Raw genomic sequence first — 24,688 nt, forward strand, 5'->3', positions numbered from 1 at the left:
GCCATTTTACAGATGAGTAAGACAGGGAAGGGAAATCATTTGTTCTCACTCAAAAGACCAAGACCCAGTCAAGAATTCAGGGCTGGGGTGCCTGGGTGGCTCAGTGGGTTAAGCCACTGCCTTCAGCTCAGGTCATGATCTCAGGGTCCTGGGATCGAGTGCCGCATCGGGCTCTCTGCTCAGCAGGGAGACTGTTTCTCTCTCTCTGCCTGCCTCTCTGCCTACTTATGATCTCTCTCTCTGTCAAATAAATAAATAAAATCTTAAAAAAAAAAAAAAGAATTCAGGGCTGTCCCTCCTCTTCTCCTGGGACATTTGATGAGCAAGGGATTGAGATTTGCACTTGAGCTTCACCTGAGCTCAGAATGGCTCAGAATAGCCTGGAGAGTGATCATCACACCCTGTTTCACAAATAAGAAAACTACATTCCGGGGCACCTGGGTGGCTCAGTGGGTTAAAGCCTCTGCCTTCGGCTCAGGTCGTGATCCCAGCATCCTGGGATCGAGCCCCGCAACGGGCTCTCTGCTCAGCAGGGAGCCTGCTCCTTAATAAAATCTTTAAAAAGAAAAGAAAAGAAAACTACATTCCCCCCCTCAAGCCCACCAGGCAGGGCTGGGCCAGCTGCCTTGAATTTGGTTCCCATGCCTCAGGAGTCACAGAAAAGTCCAGACATTGGGATGGCCACCTCTCATACATGTATCTGTGTCCCCTAGAGAACCCTGTTAATGGAGGATATTCATTGTAGTGTTTAGAACAGGAACAGTTTAGAAATAACCCAGATAATCCTACAAAGGGGGCTAGTCAAACAGGGTCACATATTCTTACCACAGAAGTCCTGTGGCATGGAGAATGGTGACGCACAGCACTTAACCACATACAGTCACTGCTCTAAGCACCATATCCACTTTGATCTCATCCTCACAACAACACCACGAGGTAGGGATGATTACTGATGCCATATTACAGAGGAGAAAACTGGCACAGAGCAATTCAGTTCTTTGCCTAAGGTCACACAATAAGTGACAGAACCCAGATTCAAACTCAGAAATTCTGGCATCAGAGCCTGGGTTCTTAACCACCTTGATAGAGTGTAGTAGAAAGATTGTCCTGGCTTGGAAATGATTTATGATATACTGTTCATGGAAAAAGCAATTACCCAACAGTATGTGCTGTATAATCCCATTTTTGTAGGGGAGAAAACAAGGCATAAATTCACATGAATAGAAAAAAAAATCTGAAAAATATACAAAAAGAAGTAGAACTGGTTTTTGGAGATGTTGAAATCATGGGTGCTTTATGTAAACTTTTTGCATGTCTGCATTTTCAGAGTTTTCTACAGTAAATATGCCAACCCTGTGCAATTATAATAATTACGAACATTTATGGAAGATTTTCTACACATCTGACACGAACACGCTCTTCCTCACATACTCTTCATGACTGGGGTTCCCTGGGTGGCTCAGCCGGTTAGGCGTCCGGCTCTTGGTTTCAACTCAGATCATGATCTTCTGGGTCATGGGATCAAGCCCCACATTAAGCTCCACACCTGTGAGGAGTCTACTTGAAGATTCTCCCTGTCTGCCCCTCCCCCCCGTCGCATGCGCGCACTCTCTCTCGAATAAACAAACCTTTAAAAAAAAATCTTCACAACCACCCTATGAGATTGACACTGATTTTCTCTACTTTAAAGATGAGGAAACAGGGCACCTGGGTGGCTCAGTGGGTTAAGCCTCTGCCTTTGGCTCAGGTCATGATCTCAGGGTCTTGGGATTGAGGCCCGCATCGGGCTCTCTGCTCAGCAGGGAGCCTGCTTCCTCCTCTCTCTGCTTGCCTCTCTGCCTACTTGTGATCTCTGTCAAATAAATAAATAAAACCTTTAAAAAAAATGAGGAAACAGAGATATTGATCATCCCGCCCAAGTTCACACAGCTAATAATTTGTGGAGTCAGGATTTAAATGCAAATTGCCTGACTCCGAAGCTCATATTGAGTGAATGAATGATTGAGCCACACTTTAACCAGGCAGGCCCAGAGCAGGATCACACACCCTTGGTAGAGGGAATGGAGGACCTCCCTACGTGCTTGCTCACTGCCCATAACCGAGCTTTACAATGTTTGACTCAGATGAGGATGACACGGTGAGTATGCTGATGGAGTCCTGTTTTTACAGAAAATGCATGATTACATGTGAATTCCGCAGTCTCTCAGACTTGATTCGTCATACCTGGAGGAAACTGGTCTCTTAGATCAGAATGCCACAGGCATGGTACCACTTGCCCACCTTCCTTTCTATAACCCAGCCACCACTCAGGCTTACTCTTCCCAGGTTTGTGAGAACTCTGTGAGGAAAGTAGAGCAGGTCACCTTATTTGACTCATAAGGAAATTGAGACTGTGAGTGGTTTACTAAATGAAAGGCAGAATTGCAAAGTAGTTGACAGCATAAGCGGTTGGTGTAGATGGAGGTGGGTTGGGTCCCACCCCTAGCATTTATGAGCTGTGTGACGTTGAGCACTCACATCACCTCTCTGAGCAGCAGCTTCCCCATCTGTAAGACGGGATGACTGTGCCTGTTCTCACAGGCTTGAGGGGAAAAGTAGATGGAATAATGTATGCAAAATGCTTGGTCCAGTGCTTGGCATTCCAAAAATGGCAGTTGTTATTTATTCAACAAATATTTAGGGGAGTCTGGGTGGCTCCATTGGTTAAGCATCTGCCTTAGGCTCAGGTCATGATCTCATGGGTCCTGGGTTCGAGCCCCGCCTCAGGCTCTGGCTCAAGCGGGGCATCTGCTTCTCCCTCTCCCTCTGTGTGCTTTCTCTCTCTCTCTCTCTCTCAAATAAATAAAGAAAATCTTTTTGAAAAACCAAATATTTATTGATCACCTATTAGGACAGAGCACTAGGTATTGAGATACAACAATAAAAATCCCTGTTCTGGGGCTGCTGGGTGGCTCAGTGGGTTAAGCCGCTGCCTTCGGCTCAGGTCATGATCTCAGGGTCCCAGGATCGAGTCCTGCATCGGGCTCTCTGCTCAGCAGGGAGCCTGCTGCCCTCTCTCTCTCTCTGCTTGCCTCTCTATCTACTTGTGATCTCTCTCTGTCAAATAAATAAATAAAATCTTTAAAAAAAAATCCCTGTTCTTTCAGTGCTTGGCTGGGAGATGGAGAGTGCGGGGGTGGTCGTCTGACAGGAGGAGGCTTTCGGGCAGAGGGAGCAGCAGGTGCACAAAGCGCTTTCCCCAATATTTTGTTATGAAAAGTTTCTAACAGAAGCCAAAGAAGTTGGAAGAATGATACAGTGAAAAGCCATTTACCTCCCACCTAGATTTGACAATGAACATTTAACTATATTTGTTTTGCGACATATCTGCCCTCCATCCCCTGTGCTTTCTTGTACCCGGTGAGCTGCCATGAGGATTTGGAGACAGAATGTCTGGAGCCGGAGTCTGAAAACAGGGACCTTTTGCAAGAGTCGGAGGGGAAGAGAGAACATTCCCCTTTGGACAAATCTGTTGGGAGAGGCCAACTGAGGGGGACACCTCCCTTTATTAAAGAAAGCCTGTTTGGCAAGGAGCTTGGCCCTCTTGTCAAGCCATCAGTCCCTGACTGGGGCAGGAGCAGTCTGCATAGGGGTTTCCAGGGGTGTGGAACCAGCTGCCACCCACACTCTGCTGGCCAGAGAATAAACACAACCATCAGGGGGGCTCCAGGCACAGGGGCCAGCAGTGACTGAAAATCTTCATGTTCATCTGGCTGACCTTTGGTGTCCCTGGGCAGGTGAGTCCAGCTGCCTGGTTTACAAGGTGCTGGTACAGGACCCACCAACTAAGGTCATGTTTGTTTATCCCCCACACAGGGGAGCCCCCTCCTTATGGAAACCCAGTTCACAGGAAGTGCTGAGGGCCAGAAATCAGAATCATGGGGTGACCATGAGGGAATGGAAACTTCTATCTCTAATCTCTAGGGGTCAGGCTACCTTCTGTCTATTGCTACTGTTGAGGGGGGCAGAGGACTGGGAATCCCATGTTCCTAGATTTTGAAGAGGACTTAGAAGTCGTCTGGGCCACAGTTACATGGCTAAACGTCCAGTTGCTCAATCTGGGCTTTGGGTCTGGGTTAAATCCCAGTTCTCCTACTTACTAGTCCTGTCACCTTGAACAAGTCACATGACCCTTCTGGACCTTTATAGTATAAGGCTAATAGGACCCCCCTCCCAGGGTTTAACTGGGTTCATACATGTGCCCAGAACAGTACCTACCAAGGGTAAGTACTTGGTGAGTGTTAGCTCCAGGAAACATCTAGAGCAAAAGGAACTGGTGTGGGTGGTTTGCAGCCATTTTTCCCCCATGCATGCACTAACATATGGTTTAATATTGTTATTTTTTACAAAAGTGGGAACATATTGTACACACTGTACCATAACTCGCTTTTCCACCCAATAGTATATTCTCTGTGTCACTTTTGATGAACGTGAAAAGCATTTTCCTCTGGATTTTCCACGTATGTTCAGGACCATGATGTGTGTCCTGTAGCTTATTTGCCAGTCCCCTACTACTGGACATTTAGGTTACTTTCAATTTTTTTTCCTTCTGCAAATAAAGCTGCACTAAGCAAGAAAAGAGTGATGTCAGCTGACTGTATTACCTTGGGTATGACCTTCTGGTGTGAGTTTCTTCATCTAAAAACAGAATGACAAGATTCTTCTGGGTGATTAAAATCTCTTGCACACTGCATATGAATCACTTCCAAGACTTCGCTGACATGTAACCATCAGCTTCTGTTTGCATTCCTCTAGGGACAGGGTGCTCACTACCGCAGGAATAGCCTGTTTCTCCGGACAGCCGTAATGGTCAATAAAGAATCCACCCATGGTGGGCCAAAATCTGCCTCCCTGCAATTCCTAGTCTGGTTTTATTACTTGAGGCTCCATAAATTCAGTCTACACTCAAAGGCCAGAAGCTGAGGCCAGTGTAGAAGGTAAGAAAATTTCAATCCTTCCCTTCCTTTCTCCCTCCCTCCCTTTCTTTCTTTATGCTTATTATAGATCAGACCATCTGCTAGGCACATGGATGGGGGCTACAAAAGTTAGCTGCAGGGTCAGAACTGGATCCCAGGCACCCTAAAGCGCATTTCAGGGGACTGCCTGCCCCCTGCTTTGGGACAGGGGTCCTGAAGCTGGTGACCCGCCTCAGATACTGTAAGTACATATGCCCCAGGCAGAGTCCTGGGCTGCTTTGTGAAGAGGTGACCAGAGTTGGAGACAACTACAGCCTAGGGCTTGGGCAGGTTTTTACTAGAGCTGGACCCAAGCCTCCTTTCTTCTCCCCCACCTACCCTTAAAAGATTTACAAACAAGTAGATTTAAATACAGATCCAAGTATAAATAATTCCAACCATGTAACTCTGCAGAGTTAGCTCCCCAGAGGTTCTGTCTGGATCTTCCTCAGGGCTTAGTGTTTTTCTTTGCTTTCACTTCATTCATTCTCATTCGATACATTCTTACTAAGAGCTCACTGGATAAGGTTTTAAAAGAGAAATTTTGTTCAATCCAAAGCTCCCCCTGAGGTTTCGTTTCCCCATTTGTAAATTAGGAGTGCTGATCCACTCTCCACCTTGTAAGGAGATGGGGAGGTTAAACTGAAGTCACAAGCAAAGGAGGGTTCTCTTGTGTGGGTGCCCAGTAAATGGACGCCCTCTTGGAAACCGCACACAGTGCCTGCCCTAGAGTAGGAATGTAGCAACTGCTTGTTGAATGAACAAATAAGTGAGTGATTCGATGAATGGGGTCGCGTTGGAATAAATGCATTTCTTCCCCTGCCCGTCATAGTCCCTCTGCTTCTGTCTTAACTCCCTCAACAGGCCAACAAAGCCAGCCTTGCGGCCGGAGATAAGGTTTTTGGCGGGTATCTCCGGTATCGCTCCCTGGAGTGGGGGTGGGGGCAGAGGGGTGATGCCTGGAGCGGGTGCAGGTGCCACACGGACACGGACACAGGATGGGCTCTAAGTACCCACCGTCTATGCGGCGCTGCCTGCCCCCATGGACCCTAATGCTCGAGGCGGCTCTCGTTGTCATCTTCTTCTTTTTCACCTCCTATGACACTTTGTCACAGGATCCGCCGAAGCAGCTCATGAGGACTTTTCGAGGTGAGTGTCCAGAGGGGAGGTGGTCACAGAGGCAAATAGCAGGAACAGGGGAAGTGAGAAGATCCGTGGTCCTCCAGGGGCCTACATGTTCCTCTCCACAAAGTCTCCGAATAAATGGGTTCCCACACCTTCTCCTATAGGTTGCGCGGAGACCAGCCAACAACTTAGGCTCCCCCTTTAAGGACCAGCGTGGACATCTTCTCTTCCATGAAGCCTTCCTTGATTTGTCAGGGCAGTGAGGGGTCTCCTATTCTGTTTTTCTAGAATTTCCTTTGCCAGTGGTCTTCGTAAGTCTCTGCTTTTCTGTCCCTTCCTCCCCTTTCTCCCGAGCAGCAAAAAATTTCACATTGTTCGGCTTTTAGTTTTTGTTTCCTTTTTTTTGGTGTCTCTTGCTCATTTCTGTACCACCCTCCTTTTGGTAGCATGACTCTGTTGCCCCTTCCCCATCCCCAGGCTTCTCCTTCTCACTCATTGGCTGGGAAGTCTACATTCTGTCTGCAAATCCAGGGCCATAAGGTATGGCTGAAGAGGAGTGTAGGATGGTTGTGATTTTATATGCAGCTAAAAATCTTCACAGACTGTGATGAGAACAACGGTAAACAAGACATATATTCCCAGTGGTGTGGCTTTTGCTTTAAAAAAAAAAAAAAACCGAGATGCGTTTCAAGCATCTCACTGAGCCAATCTCTTATCTATGATAATGGATGGGCCTTGTTGAGTGTCCTCCCTGAGACAAAGCTGAAGCCCTAGTCTGGTTGAGTGCCCACTTCTTCCTGAGTGACATTAACTGGCTAGTTAGCTGGAAGCAGAGGAAAAGCCTCGCTGGGCTCTCTGCAGCAGTAAGCAGGACAAAGAGGTGACCTGGGGAGAGAAGCCTCTGCACCAGCTCAGTAGCCGACCCAGAGAGGGGCCCTTAGCGCCTGACCAACAAGGCTGAGGCAAATTGAAGTTCATTTCACTTCACTTTCATTCTTTCCAGTCCAACACAATGTAATTCAATGCATGCCATTCATTCACGCATGTATTCATTCAACCCTGTATTACAACCAGTGGGGGATCTAGACATGGGCTAATCAGTTAATATTTATTGAACTCTTACTATGTACCAGGCACAGTTTCAATGCTTTAGATTGAACCCTGACAACAATCCCATGAGGCAGTACGATTATGATCTCTGTTTTTCATATAAGGAAATGAGGAACATGGACGTTGAATAATTTGCACAAAGTCACTCAACTAGGACAGCACAGCAAATTGAAATTTGCACAGCCTGGTTTTAGTTTCCATGCCTTTAACCATTATGCTTCACTGCCCCATTTTCCAGTGAGCTTGAGTCACTTTTCACATAACCAGTGGGAGTAGGAGCCAGTATTTCAACTCTGTATGTTGGCACCAGGGTGCACGTTCTTCATCCCCTCTGCTCTGCCGCTAACACAGAAATAAAGTGTCCTCAGGGCACCTGGGTGCCTCAGATGGTTGAGCATCTGCCTACGGCTCAGGTCATGATCTTCAGGTCCTGGTATCGAGCCCCGCTTTGGGCTCCCTGCTCAGCGGGGAGTCTGCTTCTCCCTCTCCCTCTGTCTCTCTTCTACTTGTGCTCTGTCTGTCCCTCTGTCTCTCTCAAATAAATAAAAATTTAAAATCTTAAAAGAAAGAAAGAAAGAAAGAAAGAAAGAAAGAAAGAAAGAAAGAAAGAAAGAAAGAAAGAAAGTGTCTTCGGACACTCACTTTACATGGAAGCACAGAGAAGAGCTCACAACCCAGGCAGAGGAGTTGATGGTGTCAGGGAAGGCTTCTAGAAGGAAGTAACTGACCAGCCATGTCTTGGAGGCTTGGTAGGAGTTAACCATGTGAAAATGGATCATCATCCAGAGTGAGAGGACAGCAAGAGTTGGTGTGTGCACTCCTTGGAGCGGACTAGGTTAGGGCTTAACACTGCAACATTGGAGCCCAAAAAAGGCAGTAGGGCATCGTGGACCCACTGGGTTGAGTAAGGAGCTTGACCATCTTGCTGCTGAGCTGATAGGAAGCAGGGGTGTGGTGAGTTTGGGTTCAGGTTATGGAGAAAGCCATTCCAGGGCTAATGGGGGGTGGTAAGGGAAAGGGCCATGACTTGAGGTGGGAGACCAGCATGTGGCTTGTGTGTAGTATGGACCAGAGGGCTTCAAATACTTCTGATGATGCACACCATCTTTCAAGCATGTACCATACTTACATGTCATCACCCAAGACTGCTGCATGAATATGTTTTGTACATCGTAAGAATACACACAAATTAGAAAATTTGGAAGAGGTTGAATGAAATATACAATGTTTTCAAATTACTGATGATTGATGGCACCAGTCAATCTCAAGGCAAGGTCCGTTGTTCCCGTTACTGAGAGTGGCTGTAAATCCATTCCTAGAGTCTTCTTGATAACTGCAAATTCTCCTTTTTGACTTCTTGTCAGATCTAATTAGACTGACTTTTTTTAACCTTGAATGTGACGGATGAAGGGTTTGCACAAGAAACATCGCTCTGCCCTTTTTTTCATACACTTGGCTGCCATTATGGTTTTGTCTTCATTCTGTGGTTTTAGGCAGGTGTTGTTAGTCCATTATGTGAAGGTTAGTTGAGCTAAAACTAGGTTGCCTAATGTGTCAATTCACTTGATCTAATCCAGTCAATGTGAACTCAATGTTATTCAAAGCAGCCAATTCCAAAAAGACATTTTTGAGGCAATCAGCATGCATCCCGTATGGTATACAGGAATTGTTGTTAGTTTTGTTAAGTCTGATAATAGCATGGTGGGGCTTTTTTTAAAGACCCTATCTGCTTAGAGAGGTGTATTGAAATGAAGCAATGGCCCGGGCTTGCTTTATGCCAGAAAGAAAAAAAAAAAAAAGGAAAGAAGTGGAAAAGATAATAAAAACCAGATCGGCCCTGTGTGACAGTCATCAAAGCTGGGAATGGGTACATGACATTCACCATGCAACTCTGTTTTTGAATATGCTTAATGTTTTCCATAATAAAAAATCAAATTTAAAACAAAAAGCCAAACAAAACCCTGCCATTCATTGCAACCTGATGAATATAGAGAAACACATCACCCTCTTCCCTGGGGGCCCAACATTCCCTCGGGACCCCTTCCAAAGCTAGGAGACTAGAAACTGTCTGACATCCTAAGCGAGCAGGGAAGGCTCCTGGGTCAGTGTGGGTCTTAAATACTTACAGAGCTGCAAACTTCATCAAGGCCCTCTGGAGGTAGGATAGCCCAGATCAGTGATTCCCAGAGTGTGGTCCCCAGACTACCCCCCTCAGTCACTAACAGCTCAAGAATGTGTTAGAAATGCAGATTCCTGGGCCCTGATCCATATCTCCTGATCAGAAATGTTCAGGGTGGGCCCCAGCACACCGTGTTTTACCAAGCCCTCTAAGCAATTCTTACCCACACAAGAGTTTGAGAAACGTGGGAGCCAGACTGATTTAACTTCTGCCTCTGCCCCTTAGCTGCGAGACCTTGGGCAAATTATTCCATCTCCCTTGGCCTCTATTTCAACCTGGGTCACGCGACAACAGTACTTTTTCAATTTATTGTTGGAAGGTTTGAATGAATGAGCACACATAAGGACAGATTAAGAGTATTCATTCTCACTATGAATAGACTTCAATTTCTTATAGTTTTATAAAAACTGGAAGGACTCGTATCTTCTTCCAGGAGCCCCTGGGGATTGTCTGGAGCACCTTCTGAGGTGTGTGCTCCCTACGCTGATGACCACTGGTCTGCACAGCCAGTGATGAGGCCAAATGAGGAGGGATACCGAAAAGGCAAGGTATCAAAATATTCAAGAGACATCTAGGAGATCAAAAGAGTTGTACCTGATGGATGTGAAGAAGGGGTTTAAGGATGGCTTCAGACATGTGCTTTGGTATATGGAAGAGCTAGTTCCTGAGAACAGAAGCAGAAGTGGATGAACAGGTTGGACAGTAAATGAACAATGATATATTCATTCTGGGCTTCGGGTTGAGGTGACTTACGAGATGCTTAGGAGAAGTAGAGTGCAGCAGCTAGCTATTGCTGCGTAACAAATCACACCCAAACTTAATGGTTGAAAAAAGCAACCATTTAGTTTGCTCATGATCGTGATTAAATGCTTCAGCAGAAGAGTTATAGCAGTAAAAGAGGATAAGCCCTCATGAGTGGGTGCTTTTCAAAACTCTGTCACATGTTGACTAATGTTGCATTGACCCAAGCAAATCACAAGGCCCAACCTAGGAGGGAGAGGTCTATACTGGAAGGCATGATTCACTGGGAGCCATTACTATAACCATCTACACACAGAGCCTGCTCTTGGACTGCCACATTGGGGAAACATACTGGACCTTGCACTGTGGATACTACCCAGGTCCCCCTTCCCTCTGCTCCCCAAAGGGAGGAGAGCTACCAAAAGACAAGAGGGGCTTTTCCACTGACACGTAAACACAGTACCCCCAAATCCTACAATGTTCCACATCTTAGCCTTGGCTGCCCCCTTGACTGGGACATCTTTTTTCCTATTCCAGGATACTGTAGGGGTGAAGGTAGAGTGGGAGTAGAGGCCACTGGGAAACAGAAGTCAGCCTAGGGCTCTATGGATGGTCCCAGTTTGGGGCAGCAGAGGTCTTCCCAGTCAGCTGTGGATAGAAGAGTGTGGAAGTTGAGCCTAGACCCTAAGGGCCAGAAGCTGGTTCTGGCTTCCGAGTTGTTGGTGCTTAAGTGTCTACAGGCCAGAGGAAGGAGCAGAGGTGGGTGGAAACACAGAACTAGAACCACAGGGGCAGCTAGGCCAGAGGAGGGGGGAGCAGTCTTGCCCAAAGTCATATAACCAACAAGTGGCAGGCACAGTATAATAGTGACTAACTCTGCGTATCCAGTGCCAGACTAAGTGATATGCATGAGCCAGTGAAAGTATTCACAGCAATCCTCTGAGCAGATGCCATTGTTTCATACCCATTTTACAGATTAGGAAGCTGGGACACAGAGGTAGAGGCAGGCTCTGAGCCCTGACAACCTGACTTGGAGTCTTCACTGTTATACCCGTGTGCTATGTGGGGAGGCATGACGCATCGTGGTTAAACCCAGATGGTCTGCATTCCGATCGCTCACCATGTGCTAGCTGTGTGACCTGGGCTAGTTACAGCGCCTCTCTGGGCCTCCCTTTCCTCCCTGTAAGAGGTGGGTAATAAATAGTACCTACTGCATGAAGCTGTAGTAGGTGAAAGCCAGAAGGCTTCTAGAATGGTGCCTGGTGTGTGGAGGGCACCATACTCGTGCCTGCTCCTACAATGCTGGTCATCATCGCCTCCTCTCACACCACCAGGCCCTCAGCTTAGACTCTTCCTGCAAGTCATGGGGCTTCCATAACATTCTCCTGAACGACTGTCTTCAACCGTAGTATTCCCCTCTGGGACCCGCTCTTTGGGGCCCCGTAGCACTTCCACACCTTATCACCAGCCAACACCTTAGAGTCCATGTGCCTATCAGCCCAGCAGCTGATCTGGGGTGCAGCGCAGAATCTGAGAGGGGAGGCTTGCACCACTGGGGATGCCCTGAGCTGGGACCCAGCCCTGAAGTGGGGCTCCCGTGCTGAGACTGAGGAGGAGTCGGGGGGGGGGCGGTGCTAGAGCTCTGGGAGGCTGAGTGAGGGAGTGGAAGGGTACAGAGAGTAAAGAGAGGCCTGAAATCTCATGTTATTGACTCACCCATTTGGGGTGAATGGGCTCTGTCTGTCAATAGCTCCCAGAAACTGCCCCTGACTTCGTCCCGCAGGTGGAGTACAGCTCCTCCCTCAGGGACAGTGTGGGGCCTTGGGGAGGAAGGCCCTGAGCTCCTACGCCCGGCAGCAGCGACAGGGATGGCAGCTGTGCCTGATAAATCCCCCAGCCCAGGTCCTCGGACTCTCTAATCTTTAGGGCCCCACCTCTGCCCTATCCTGGTTACCCTCTTCCCCCCACCCATTGATTCTCTCCTCAGAATATGCCAGAGCTGTGAAGGCCATGGAGAGTACCAAGGCACTCCCATGTTTACAAAGAGAGAAATTGAAGCCCCAAGAGGGGAGGGGACCTGCATGGGGTCCCTCGGGGGCAAACAAGAGCACTGTACCTGGAGTTCAGAGCATGGCTCTGCTCCTAGCATGCTGTGTGGTCTTGAGGAAGTCACAGGCTCTCTCTGGTCTGCTTCTGTGAAATGGGAGGAAAATGAAAGTGTTGCCCCACACATGTGGCGGACCCCACGCATACGGCGTTGCTGCTGTTGGGCAGATGTGTTTGCTTTAACAGCAGGACTTAATACAAGATGGCTGGGTGTGCAGTCTCTAGTTGGCCACGGGCCTTACCGCTCCCAAATATGCATTGCGCCTTTCATACACAGAGTTTCCTGCTTGGCTCCTGAAGGAATCTGAGCAATCCCAAGAGGAACTCCCTATACAAAACATGTCCTGTCACCCCCACTCTTAAGAGGATGTAAGCAGGAGACAGAAACATTGCCTGCACCTCCCTCTCCCCCACGGCACAGAAGAAGGGGCAAGAAGTGGAATCAATGCTGTTTCTCACCCACTCCCCAAGTTCCCAGGACCTTTGGAGGTCCTCAGGGGTGAGGGTTCTCAGGACCACCTCAGGAGGTCCTGGTGTGACCAGACGGTTTGGGGAGCGTCAGTCTCCACCCATGTCTCACACACAAGACCCTGTGCATTTCTCAGTGAAGGTAAATTTAAACATGACTTGAAGGGGCTTTCTGAGACTTTGAAAAGTTCTGGAAATGAGTGTTTCCTTGTCATTATCAGAGCCAGGGCTGGAAGCCAGTGGAGACCAGGTGGGTTCTTATTACTGTGATGGTGTGGATGGTGGTGGCGGGAGGGGGGACAGCCACCATTTCCTGAGCATCCTCCTTGCACCAGGTGCTATGCCAAGCCCTGGAACAAAACATCACCTCCTTCAGCTCTCAGCTCCCTCTGAGGGGGGCATAATTGCCCTTATTTAGCGGATGAAGAAAGTAAGCTACCTACAGGGCCACGCAGCTATGAGGTTGAAGCATGTAAAGTGCCATTTTTGTAGGTCAAAAATGGTCAAATGTTGGCAATTTTAATATGGTTTAACCTAACAGGGAAGGATAGAGCTGGGATCAAACAGAATTGTCTAAACTTGAAGTATGCGGTTTTTCATCTGTGTGTGTGTTTTGTTTTGTTTGTTTTTATTGTCTGCATGCTGGTTGTAGAAAATTTAAACATCAAGAAAAAAACAAGGAAAACCCTCCCAAACTCAGAGATAATAACCCATGGGGGGACAAATTCTATCAAGTTCTCTCTCCAGGCAGCTGTACATGGGAAATAGTTGGTGTTTGTTGCTAAAACAGTGAGCAATTGGGTGCATTGTAATCATTGAATTCTGGCCCCCAGACGAAGAGTGTGATTATTTTTCCCATTCAACAGAGAGAAGACAAAGAACAGATAGTGTAGGTAAAGGCACAGGCTTCGGAGCAGATCCTCTGGGTTTTAATCTGGCTGGGAGAGTTTGGGCAGGTTACTTAACTCCTCTGTGGCTCAGTTTTCACATCTGTGAAATGGTGATAATAGCACCGACCTTGAAGGGTGGCTGGGAGAAGGAAGCAGGCTGGTCTGTATGATGTGATTAAAACCAGGGTGGGGGTGGGGCAGGGGCCGCTGGCTGGAAAGCACGTGACTCTTGATCTCAGGGTGGTGAGTTCAAGCCTCGCATTGGGCGTAGAGATTACTTTAAAAAACAACAACAACAGTGTTGCTACACGGGAAACACTTAATAAATATAGGCTTTAGTTCAGAGACTTTAAATAACTAGATGAAGCCACACATCTAGAAAGTTCCAGATTCCTGATTTCAAACCCAAGTTTGTCAAGCCGCTACCCATTTTTCAAACTTGGAATTGAATTAAAGCATCTACCTTTTCCCTTTCGCACGACCTCTCCCGGCTGTTAGGCAGGTCTCTCGCACTCACCTGCCGAAGCAGCCCCTGAACAGGGTCCAAGGCTGGAAAAGGGGAGGGTCCCTCAGATGGCCCTGGTGCTTTCTGCCGGCCCACTGGATCCCCCTCAGCAAGGGACAAAGGGAGAGAACTGCTTTCTGCAAAGGTAATTTGGTTCTTACCAAAGAACCTCTGAGTCTCCTTCTGCCCCTCTTTTCTGGGCTGAGTCATCGGCTTCCATAATCTTACTTTCTCATGCACACGATCAGGTTAAAATCTGCTCCCCAAGAGCCACAGTGATAATATTTACTTGATGTCAACTGTGTGCCAAGCACTGCTTCAGATGTTTTATCCATGTTCGTATTGTTAAGTTTGATGATAACGGTAATTGCCACAATTACTGAACACTCACTATGGGCCAGGCCCTGCCTTTGTGTTTCACCGGCATTAGCTCATTGTATCCTTACCTCAACCCTGCCTGGTATGCACTGCCCCCATTATTCAGATGAGAAGACTCAGGCTCATAGACGCAAACTAACTTGCCCAAGCACTCTTTAATGATCCCTTCCAGCTGCCGTCCCGTAAATTCCTACAGAATGTATGTAAATTCTAATTCTGTAAGCTCTATAAATTCTGATTTCTGATTTCTAACTTTCTATCTTGTCTGCTTCTCTTGCTCCTTCTCCATATTTGCTCCTGGGCAGTCTTCCAGGATGTGACCATCATGGCGGCCCTTGGCTTTGGCTTCCTCAACTTGTCTTTGCGGAGATATGGCTGGAGCAGCGTGGCCTTCAACCTCTTTTTGCTGGCCCTAGGGGTGCAGTGGGCAGTCTTGATGGATGGCTTCTTGGATCAGCACTTCCAGAACAAGGTGGTCATCAAACTGTCCAGGTAACCAGATGACAGCTATATCATCTCTTGGGTCCTTGAGGGTATGGGCCCCAAGAGGGCTGGTTCTAGAAGAGCTGGGAAGTCCCCTCGAAACCATGCAATATTGAGGATATCTGCTAACAAATTATTCACTGTTTATCTAAAATTCAAATTGCATTGGGAATCCTATATTTTATCTGACAACCCTGGGCCCCGATCTCCAGCCCTCTCTAAGTTCTTTCTTTATTATTGAGTATGATATTATAAAGTTACACAAGCAATATGGGTTCAAAGAAAAATTAATAGAGATTACAGAAAAGAAATAGAAATGTCACAGTCTCTTGAAAACAAAGAAGTACTCTTAGTCCTCAAATGTCAGTGAACAAGAAATAGCCATGCCTTTAAATGACCTTTGATCCATTTAAATGCATACATATGAAATTCTAAAAACTAATAACATTAACCATGTTGCTAGTGGAAGGTGATGGCTATTGATTAGGAAGGAGCACAAAAGAACCTTATGAGGCACAGTAAATGTTCTCTGTGTTATCCTCGGTAATGGTTACACAAGGGGATAGATATCTATATCCATCAAGCTGTACACTTTTTTTTAAAAAAGGCATTAGCATGGGGCACCTGGCTGGCTGAGTTGGTAGAGTGTGCAGTCCTTGATCTCAGGGGTGTGAGTTCAAGCCGCATGTTGGGCATGGAACCTACCTAAAAAAAAAAAAAAAAAAAAGACAAAAAATTTTTAAAAAATAATAAAAAAGCATTGGCATTTGACAGGAGAAACTCGGTAAAAGTTACCTTGTACAGTGTTTTTGCTCTTATCCAACTCCGAATCTCTGTCCTGCCCAGATGATGGTAAATCCCATCTTAGGCATCTGGGGGAACGGTCACCTCTCCAGGTCACTCCATCCATCCCTCTGAAACCTGCTAAACCTCTGGGCACTGCTGTTGACCATCTCCCCACAAGCCAGGCACAGTGCCAGGCAGTGCACAAACATTATTTTGTTTAACGCTTCCAGTAGGGGTCTGACTAGTGGACAGGCAAGGAAGTAGAGGCTCAGAGAACATAAAGCATTTGCCAAGGGTCACACGGCTAAGTGGTGGCAATGGTTTTAGCATTTTACTATCTGAAACCCCTTCCCACACCCTCCAGGGTGGTTATGACATGAACCATAGACAAATCAGTTCCCTATTGGCCCTGAAAAAAACCCGCCACATTTTTTCTTCTAACAAGTTTTAGAGCTAATCCCCATGGGGATTCGATACCCACTCCTCCACCCCCACAGCCAAAAAACAGCTGGGAAGAGGCAAAGGTTACTGTCTGAAAGAATTCTGACAGTGGTGGCCCCGGTCCGGCCTTTCTGCTGCCTTGGCTTAATGTCTCACAAACCTTCAGCCTCTTGCCCCTTAATGTGCAGGCCTAACTGGGCTGTTCCTTCTAAGGTACCTCGCCCACAGCAGCCAACTTGTTTTTGACTCAGTCCAGGAAGACAAGAAGAGGCCATTGGCAGCCTGAGTGAGCTCCCCTGCCCCACCCTTGACAGCCTGGATCCTCCCAGCTGTGACCCCCACTGGGACTGGCTTCTCAGATTTGAACAATGAGCTCCTTCCTGACCTTTCCAAGGACCTGGCTGGTTCAGGGGGCGGTGCCCAGGCCTGCCTCCCGACAGGGTCCTCCCCTTCTCCCTTGGCCTCACCCACACTGTGCTGCCTGACTTGGCACGGAATTGCCTTGAGTCACTGATGACCAGTCCCTTTGGGGCAGGGGCCTGTCCTGCTCAGCTTTGTCCTTCATTTGCCTCCTGCAGTAATGACTTCCTAAATGGTTATTGGAACCAAAATGAAAATAAAAGGAACCCTGAAAGTTGTGATATTTTTAACACTGTATTTTGAGAGGTTCAGGAGGGCTCCCTTGGAGGATAAGTAGCCATAAGCAACCCTCTTACTGTGCCTGACACATATTAACTCACTTTACCCTTATGACAGCTTCACAGGCCTGGCCTCCACCTTACAAATGAGGATACTGAGGCACAGAGTGGTTCAGTAATTTGCCCAAGATCACACAGCCAGGAAGGGTGTCCAACCTAGGCTGGCTGGATTGGAGACTGCACTCCTGAACACTGCACTTCACAGTCTCAACAACTCCCCAGCGCCGACCGGCCCCTAGGGTCTGACATCCTACCACAGCACGCATCTCTTGAATTAGACCCTTGCCAATTAAGTGAACACTCACCAAAAGACATAACGTGGCCAGTCCCAATGAAATTTTGTCTAACTCCTGTTCTAAATAACTCCCGATCCCTAAGAGACTCTTTCTCCAGGCCCTTGGCCCTCTGCTGATTGTCCCTCTGAAGTCCTTGGGCCTTAAGCAAGGTACTACGTTGGCAGCAAATGCTGGGGAGGCTGTGTCCAGACTCCAGAACACAAGCTTTAGATCCAGGCTGACTGGGTTTGGACCTCACATTTGTCATTAGCTAATGTTAAGGCCAAAAGAGTTGCCTCTTCTAGTCTCAGTGTCCTTTTCTGTAATGTAGAGGTACTGAACGGTACCCTCCATTTCTAGAGGGCCACTTAGAAGATTAAAACTTAAATGAGGTGGTGTAGTTGTAAGTCTGTTATACATAATGCTGAACAAATTATCATTATTTTGTAGTGGTGGTTGTAGCATCAGGGAGGGGAGTTGGTCTCAGAGCAAGGTGCCTGGAGAGAGTGGGTTGGTTTAACCACCAAGATTATTCTGCTCATCGCCACCTCCCCCAGGAAGCCCTCCCTGATGAGTCCAGTACACACTGCTCTCTCCCTCCACGGAACCCCTCTAGCCATGTAATATCATGGATAGTCTTAGCAGACAGACTCACAATGTCAGCCCCATCTCCACAGCTGGATCATAAGTGCCTTGAAAACGAACTGTTTTCTCCTAAATCCCCATACTGAGCTAGCTCATTTGTCAAGGGAAGGAAGGAATCAGCAGTAGTGGTAATAATGTGGGCTTCTACTCCTGAATTAGTTCTTTGTGCCAATCACAGAGCTGGACACACAAGCACAGATATTCCTTCTAATCCCCACAGCACTACCATGAGATAAATATTATCATCACTCCTATTTTACAGATGAAGAAACAGGCTCAGTGAGATTAAATAGTTGCTCAAGTGAAAAAGCTGGGACTGGAAGCAGGCTTGTCCTACTTCTAAACTGTCTCTTTCCATGACCAAGGAGACCGAGGCGGGTGGCTGAATGTCTGGCAGGCCAGCAGGTGAAGAGCGCCCTCTATTGAGCATCTTTGTGAGATGCAGACAGAAGAGAAGCCGTGGGCAGAACCCCAGTTGTCAGACACTAGAAGGGGGTCTTGAGGGTACAATCAGCCTCTGTAAGTGACCATGATATTCCTACGAGAAATTCAGAATGGCCTCAGTGTGAATGAGTATGTGAAGATCAATTTCTCGCCCTGATGCCACCCTGATGGGGGAAGAAGCCCATGGAGACCCCAGATGGGGCAGCATCAGTTCCCATGAGGGTGGAATCTTGTCTCCTTCTTCTCCTACCGTGTCCCTAGTTTTTTAGACAGTGCCAGGGTTGTTGAATGAGTGAATGAATGAATAATGAATGAGAGGATCCTTTTCGGTCATTCCTGTCTCTCTCTCCCCCAGAATTAAGCTAGCCACCATGAGTGCTATGTCTGTGCTCATCTCAGTGGGTGCCGTGCTGGGGAAGACCAACCTGTTGCAGCTGACATTGATGGCACTGGTGGAGGTGACAGTCTTTGTCACTATGATGATGATTGACAGGCACTACCTCAATGTGAGTCACGGTGCTGTGAGGAGGGGACTTTGGGGAGGAGGGGTGTGGAAGTGGATGGGTGTGGGTACTACCTCCATTTGGTGGAGTTTCTGGGATTTAAAAATTATGAAGACAGACCCAGATGGGGTTCCAAAATTGTGATCTATGCTAAGTGTTTAAATATAGCAACCTAATGGTTTTAACTGGTGGTGGTGCAGTCACTCGTGATGACAAGGTCTAAGGTTTGACAGGGCATATGGGTGGCAGAAGTCTAATGCTGGCAAGTTATTAGAAGAGACAGGGTCAAGGAACAGAGAGAGAGAGTTGGATGGATCAAGATGATGACCTGGAGGAGTGATGGAGAGAAAGATGGTAAGGCAGGTGCTGAAATCCTTAGAGACCAAGAGGCAGGTGGATAATCAGCAAGGAGTGTAGTCTGCCAGTGCATCCTTCAAGGGTGCTGGAGATATTTGGGGAGGGAAAAGGAACAATGGTCTAGGGGCGCCTGGGTGGCTCAGTCGTTAAACATTTGCCTTCGGCTCAGGTCATGATCCCAGGATCCTGGGATTGAGCCCTGCATCAGGCTCCCTGCTCAGCGGGAAGCCTGCTTCTCCCCTTTCTCTCTCTCCTCTGGCTTGTGTACCCTCTCTCACTGTCTCTCTGTCAAATAAATAAATGTCTCTCTGTCAAATCTTTTTAAAAAAAGGAACAATGGTCTAGAAGCTTAGATTTGAAGTTCTTATAATTTACTAATTTTTGGTTCTTTTCATCTGTCTATATGACTTTATTTTAACCCCTAACTACTTCAGTGTATATTTCCTATAAACAAGGGCATTCTTGGAGCACCTGGGTCATTCAGTTGGTGAGGCATCTGCATTCCACTTGGGTCATGATCCTGGGGTCCTGGGATTGAGCTCCATGTAGGGAATTCCTGCTCAGCGGGGAGCCTGCTTCTCCCTCTCCCTTTGTCTGCCGTTCCCCCTGCTTGTGCTCTCTCTCCCTCTCTCTCTGTCAAATGATTAAATAAAACCTTAAAAAAAAAACAAAACCAAGGGCATTCTTTTACATAATCATCATTTAATTAACAAACCTTGGAAATTAATATTGACATAATATTATTACCTTATTCAAATTTCACCAATTTTCCCAATAATATCCTCTTACAGCAATATATATATACACATATGTATATATATATATATATACATACACACACATATGTGTATATATATATATATATCTTTTTGGTCCATCACACTTTGCATTCAGTTCTCATGCCTCCTTAAACTTTTTAAATCTGGAAGTTTCTTTGTTTTTCTTGATATTTCATGAACTTGATGTGTTTTGAGGTTACAAGCCAGTTATTTTGTAGGATGTGGGTTTGTCTACTGTTTCCTCATGATTAGTTGGAAGGTGTGCATTTTTTGGCAGGAATTACACAGAAGAAGTGATGTTGTGTCCTTCTCAGTGCATGTATCAAGAGACACATGTTGTCCATTGGGCCCATTACTGAGGATGTTAATTCTGGTCACCTGTTAAGATGTCCAGGCTTTTCCATTGTAAAGTTACTATTTTCCCCTTTGTAATTAATAAGCATTGTGTGAGGGAGACAATTGTCTGTCAAATCCTGTTTCTTATCAAACTTTCACCCACTGACTTTAGCATCTGTTGTTTTTTGTTTTTTTGCCTGAATCAATTAGATGATTGTCAATATTGGTTTTCTTTCTTTTTTTTGGTGGTGGTGGTGGGGGGTACCTGGGTGGCTCAGTTGGTTAGGCATCTGACTTTGGCTCAATCATGATCTCAGGGTGCCCGGGAAAAATCCCCACATTGGGCTCCCAACTAAGCAGGGAGTCAGCTTTTCCCTCTTTCTCCGTCCCTCCCCCTGCTCATGCTCTCTCTCTCTCTCTCAAACAAAGAAAGAAAATCTTTAAAAAAAAAAAAAAAAAGAAAGAAAAAGATGTTATTTTTAATTAGTCTCTACAACCAACATAGGGCTCAAACCTACAACTACCAGAACAATAGTCGCATGCTCTAGGGACTGAGCCAACCAGGCGCAGAAAACCAACCAGGTTTTCTAATTCCATCTTCCCCTCCACAACCATTAGTTAGCATTCCGCTGTAAGAAAGAACTTACTTTTCTTCTCCATTCAGGCATGCATGCACTAATTCTTTCATTCATTCCTTCATTCATTCATTTCACTATGGGCTCACGGAGTCACCCAGACATACTTTCATTTTTTGCTTTTTCTCTCTGCTTACCATAAGGGCTAACTGCAACTCCTTGGTTTCAAGGAAGAAAACTGCACTGCAGCTTTTTTTAGGCAGAGAGCGGGCAGGAATAGCAGCCAGCAATCGCAGCCAGACTCAGGACTGGAATTGCTTATGAGAAGTCTTTAAAATCCCAGGTAGTTCAAGCTCTCCATCTTTTGTTCTATTCCTCTCCCTATATCTAACTTCTGTGCACATCAGCATTCTCTTCAGTGGAGAACATGTTCTCTCCCATCCCTTTCGTTTCTGGGATTCTAACTCCCAGATCCTGCGGGAAACAACGCTCTTCCCTATCAGCTGGTCCCAGTTCTACGGTCCAGTAAGAAAGAACCTGATTGGCTCACGCCGCCACGTGTCTGCTTTGGTCCAATCAGCTGCAGCAAGCGTGGGGGAGGGGTCATGCGGTGAACACGTGGCAAGAGGTAAATTCCCAGAGTTGAACCTGTCGCTGCAGGCTGTGCATGGTAAACGTTTTCCTACTTTAAAAGGCCGCAGTGATGCAAAGCCATCTATCTCCTCTCTTTGCGGCTTTGACTTTCTAGTTTAGTTGGTGCAGGGGAGCGTTCAACCCTGATTTTGAGGGTTGGCTGCTTCACTTCAAGACGTCAGTTCAGCCGGGGTTTATTGAGTGGAAAGGCTCGGGGGGCAACAGTAGACAGCAGTCAGAGCTCTTTCAGTGGTGGCAACTCCAGAAATGAGTTCAGGGCTCCACGTCAATCGTCCCCACGTGTGTTTCCTGGATTCCGGGAGGGGACCTCGAACATGAAAAATGCAAGACTACAGGCAACTTCATTTTCATGTATGCCTGAAATGTGTGAATGTATCCTTCCCATTCATTCATTCCTTTCACAGGTATTTATCCCGTGCCTATTATGTACCGGGCATCTTTTCTGCAGTGGAAAAATCCAACAGTGATGGACCTTCCATTCCAGAGGGAAAGCTTGCCAATAAGCAATCACATGTTAGATAGTGATAAGTATCATAGGGAAAAAATAAAATGAGAAAGGGACTAAGAAGAGTTGGGGGGGGGGGTAAAATGTTAGATAAGGTGGCCAAGGAAGGCTTCCCCTAGTAAATAATTTTGAGTTGAGACATGAAGGCAAAGAGTGCACAAGCCAAGTGGTTGTCTGAGCACAGTGGCAGGTCAAGGGCAGCGGGGTGGGAATGGCCTGCCTCTTCCAGGAGTATTTTATCACCCACACTGCTTAGAATTGTTGGCGCGTGGTGATAATAAAAAGCAGACAGACTTCTAATAGCTTTTATTATTGCTTTAAATTCTCTCCAGACAATGCATATCCTTACTGCCTGCACCCCTGGTGGGCCACACCTCCACCTTGCATTCCAGGCATTGGAAAGGCCAAAGTGAAGTGAGACTGATGTGGGAGCATGCCGATGGGTTTGAGAAAGAGCGAGGAGTGTGTGTCAGGAGTGGAGCAGGAAATGAAGTCAGGGAGGTTAGGGGATAGCAGGTCACACAGGGTTTACCGGTCATAGCCAGAACACAGACTTTGAATTGAGCGAGAGAGGAACCATTGGAAAATTCTGAGCAGAGATGGCCGTGAACTGACATAGATGTTGGTAGGGTCACTCTGGTTACTGTGTGGAAAGTAGTTGTACAGGGACAAGGGTGGAAATGGGGAGACCAGTTAGAAGGTTACTGCAATAATTTGGGGGTAGTGATGGTGGGGCTTAAATCAAGGTGGGGTCAGTGAAACCTGATGGTAACAATTCTGCCAATTCTGGATATCTTTTGAAGGCAGAGTTGACAGGACTTGCTAATAGTCCAATAAGTTGTTATTTGGTACTAACTTTGATATTCATAAAGCAAAATTAGCCTATGTCAAGAATTTACTAAAGGCGCAAATTTGGTATTATAACAAGTCTGGCTGCTTCCTGCCACCACGTTTATATCCCTCATCGCTCCATAATTTCTGCTGAAAGGTAGGAAGCAGTGGGGGTGCACATCCGTGTGACTTTTTGTCTCCCCTAAATAGATCTCAGCCAAAAACGGTGAATAGCTACCGATAAGGCCAACCAGCAACTTCTCTGGAATAAATACATGGCTGCTCCTAGGTCCCCTCTGGAAAGGGAACTGCTAGGCAGGGGAAGCTCCAAACACCAGTGCCATGATTCCAAGACACACCTCCTGAGCTTAGGTGAAGCTCCGAATTGTCTCCAAGGTACAGGCGGTTGGCGCATGCGCGAAGGCTGCTGGCGCTCACCGCCCTGCTGGCTTTGTTGCAGGTGGACGCCCACGTAAGCATGATGCACATCCACGTGTTTGCGACCTATTTTGGGCTGATGGTAGCCTGGTTTCTCTCGAGGTCTCTGAATGAGAGAGTGGAGAAGGAGAAGACTCAGACAGAAAAGAGGTCCAGTTTGTTTACCATGCTGGGTGAGGACAAGTTGGGGTTGTGGGGGGGTGGTGGTGGGGGGGTCCCACCCGGGGAGTGAGTGGGAGGCTCTCCAGTGGCTCTGTGGGAAAATCTTCCTCTTTACCAACCTGCCTGGGGTGCTTGGAGCCACTCCGTGATGACTTAGCTCCCCAAGTAGTGTTGGATGGATTTACAATCCCTTCTAGGGCAAGGCTCTTCACTAATATCCACAGGAGATGGGCCACTCCTTACCCTTGAGTTTAAATCAATTTCATCTTTTTGTCTTCATGTGAAGGGAGGGAACTGGACGACTGGAGAAAGCAGAGGCCAGCTGTGGAGAGAGGGACAGCACGGGGAAGAGAACAGTAGTATAGGCGTTATCAGGCAGAGCAGAAAGGCAGAAGCTAGACTGTGGGAGAGGCCAAGAGGAAATCGGGCAGTGAGCTGGACTGTAGGTGACCCAACAACCAGCCATGAGACCAAATCAAAGTGGCACATCACGTTTTCAGAATAAGCATTTGGCCATCATAGGCTGGGCTCGGGAGGCCTAGGGGTTGATGATTTCAACTCTCTGGGCCTTCGTGGTTTTGCCTGTAAAATATGTTAGCTGGGCCCTATCAACTTGGGAATTCAGAGGAGACATGATTTGCCCCAAAAGTCACAGAGCTAAAAAGGGACAAAGCCGAGACTTGCCTGTTCTAGGAAGCCCCTGTAGGCTCAGGGTTTGGGGTAGCAGTGCTGGCTGTGGCCAATGACCCTCTCTGACCCCCAGGAACCCTCTTCTTGTGGATATTCTGGCCGAGTTTCAACTCTGCTCTGTTGGATTCTCCAATAGAAAGGAAGAATGCCGTGTTCAGCACCTACTATGCTCTCGCGGCCAGCACGGTGACAGCCATCTCTGTGTCAGTCTTGGCTCACTCCCAAAGGAAGATCAACATGGTGAGGATGGCCCTGCCCCTCGGGCAACACTCAGGTCTTCTAGGCTGGACAAATATCCATGCCCCCTGTCCCAGAACCAGCCCTGCAGGGTGGGAAACATTACTGTGGGTGACAGAGCTTTTTCTGCAGTGTCTTGGGGTATCAGAAAGGGCACTGGCTTATCAAAATGGGAACTGGAATTTGGAGACTAGGAAATGATCCAAGGCTCTCTGAGGGAAGTGATTAAGTCTATCAGTGTTGACACCAAACAGACCCATGTTTGAACCCTGTTTCTGCTGGTTACCAGCCACCATGAGCAAGAGTCAGCAGAGAAAAGCTAGAATAGAGTCAGTCAGGCTCTCTCCTTCCCC

The 24,688-nt window shown here is 47.1% G+C and overlaps 1 protein-coding gene across 2 annotated transcripts in view; it reads left to right on the forward strand.

Moving 5' to 3' along the window:
• Nucleotides 1-5,992: 5,992 nt before the first annotated feature.
• LOC111154813 (RH-like protein) overlaps nucleotides 5,993-24,688 on the forward strand; it is a 36,346-nt gene continuing 17,650 nt past the window's right edge. For both annotated transcript variants that reach the window (XM_022514735.1, XM_022514736.1), the window contains exons 1-5: nucleotides 5,993-6,143; nucleotides 14,802-14,988; nucleotides 18,624-18,774; nucleotides 23,269-23,419; nucleotides 24,172-24,338. In XM_022514735.1, coding sequence (XP_022370443.1) covers nucleotides 5,993-6,143; nucleotides 14,802-14,988; nucleotides 18,624-18,774; nucleotides 23,269-23,419; nucleotides 24,172-24,338 — 807 coding nt within the window. The remainder of the gene's footprint in view (nucleotides 6,144-14,801; nucleotides 14,989-18,623; nucleotides 18,775-23,268; nucleotides 23,420-24,171; nucleotides 24,339-24,688) is intronic.

This window comes from Enhydra lutris, unplaced genomic scaffold (genome assembly GCF_002288905.1).
Source record: "Enhydra lutris kenyoni isolate GAN:26980312 unplaced genomic scaffold, ASM228890v2 scaffoldscaffold38, whole genome shotgun sequence".
NCBI lineage: Eukaryota > Metazoa > Chordata > Mammalia > Carnivora > Mustelidae > Enhydra > Enhydra lutris.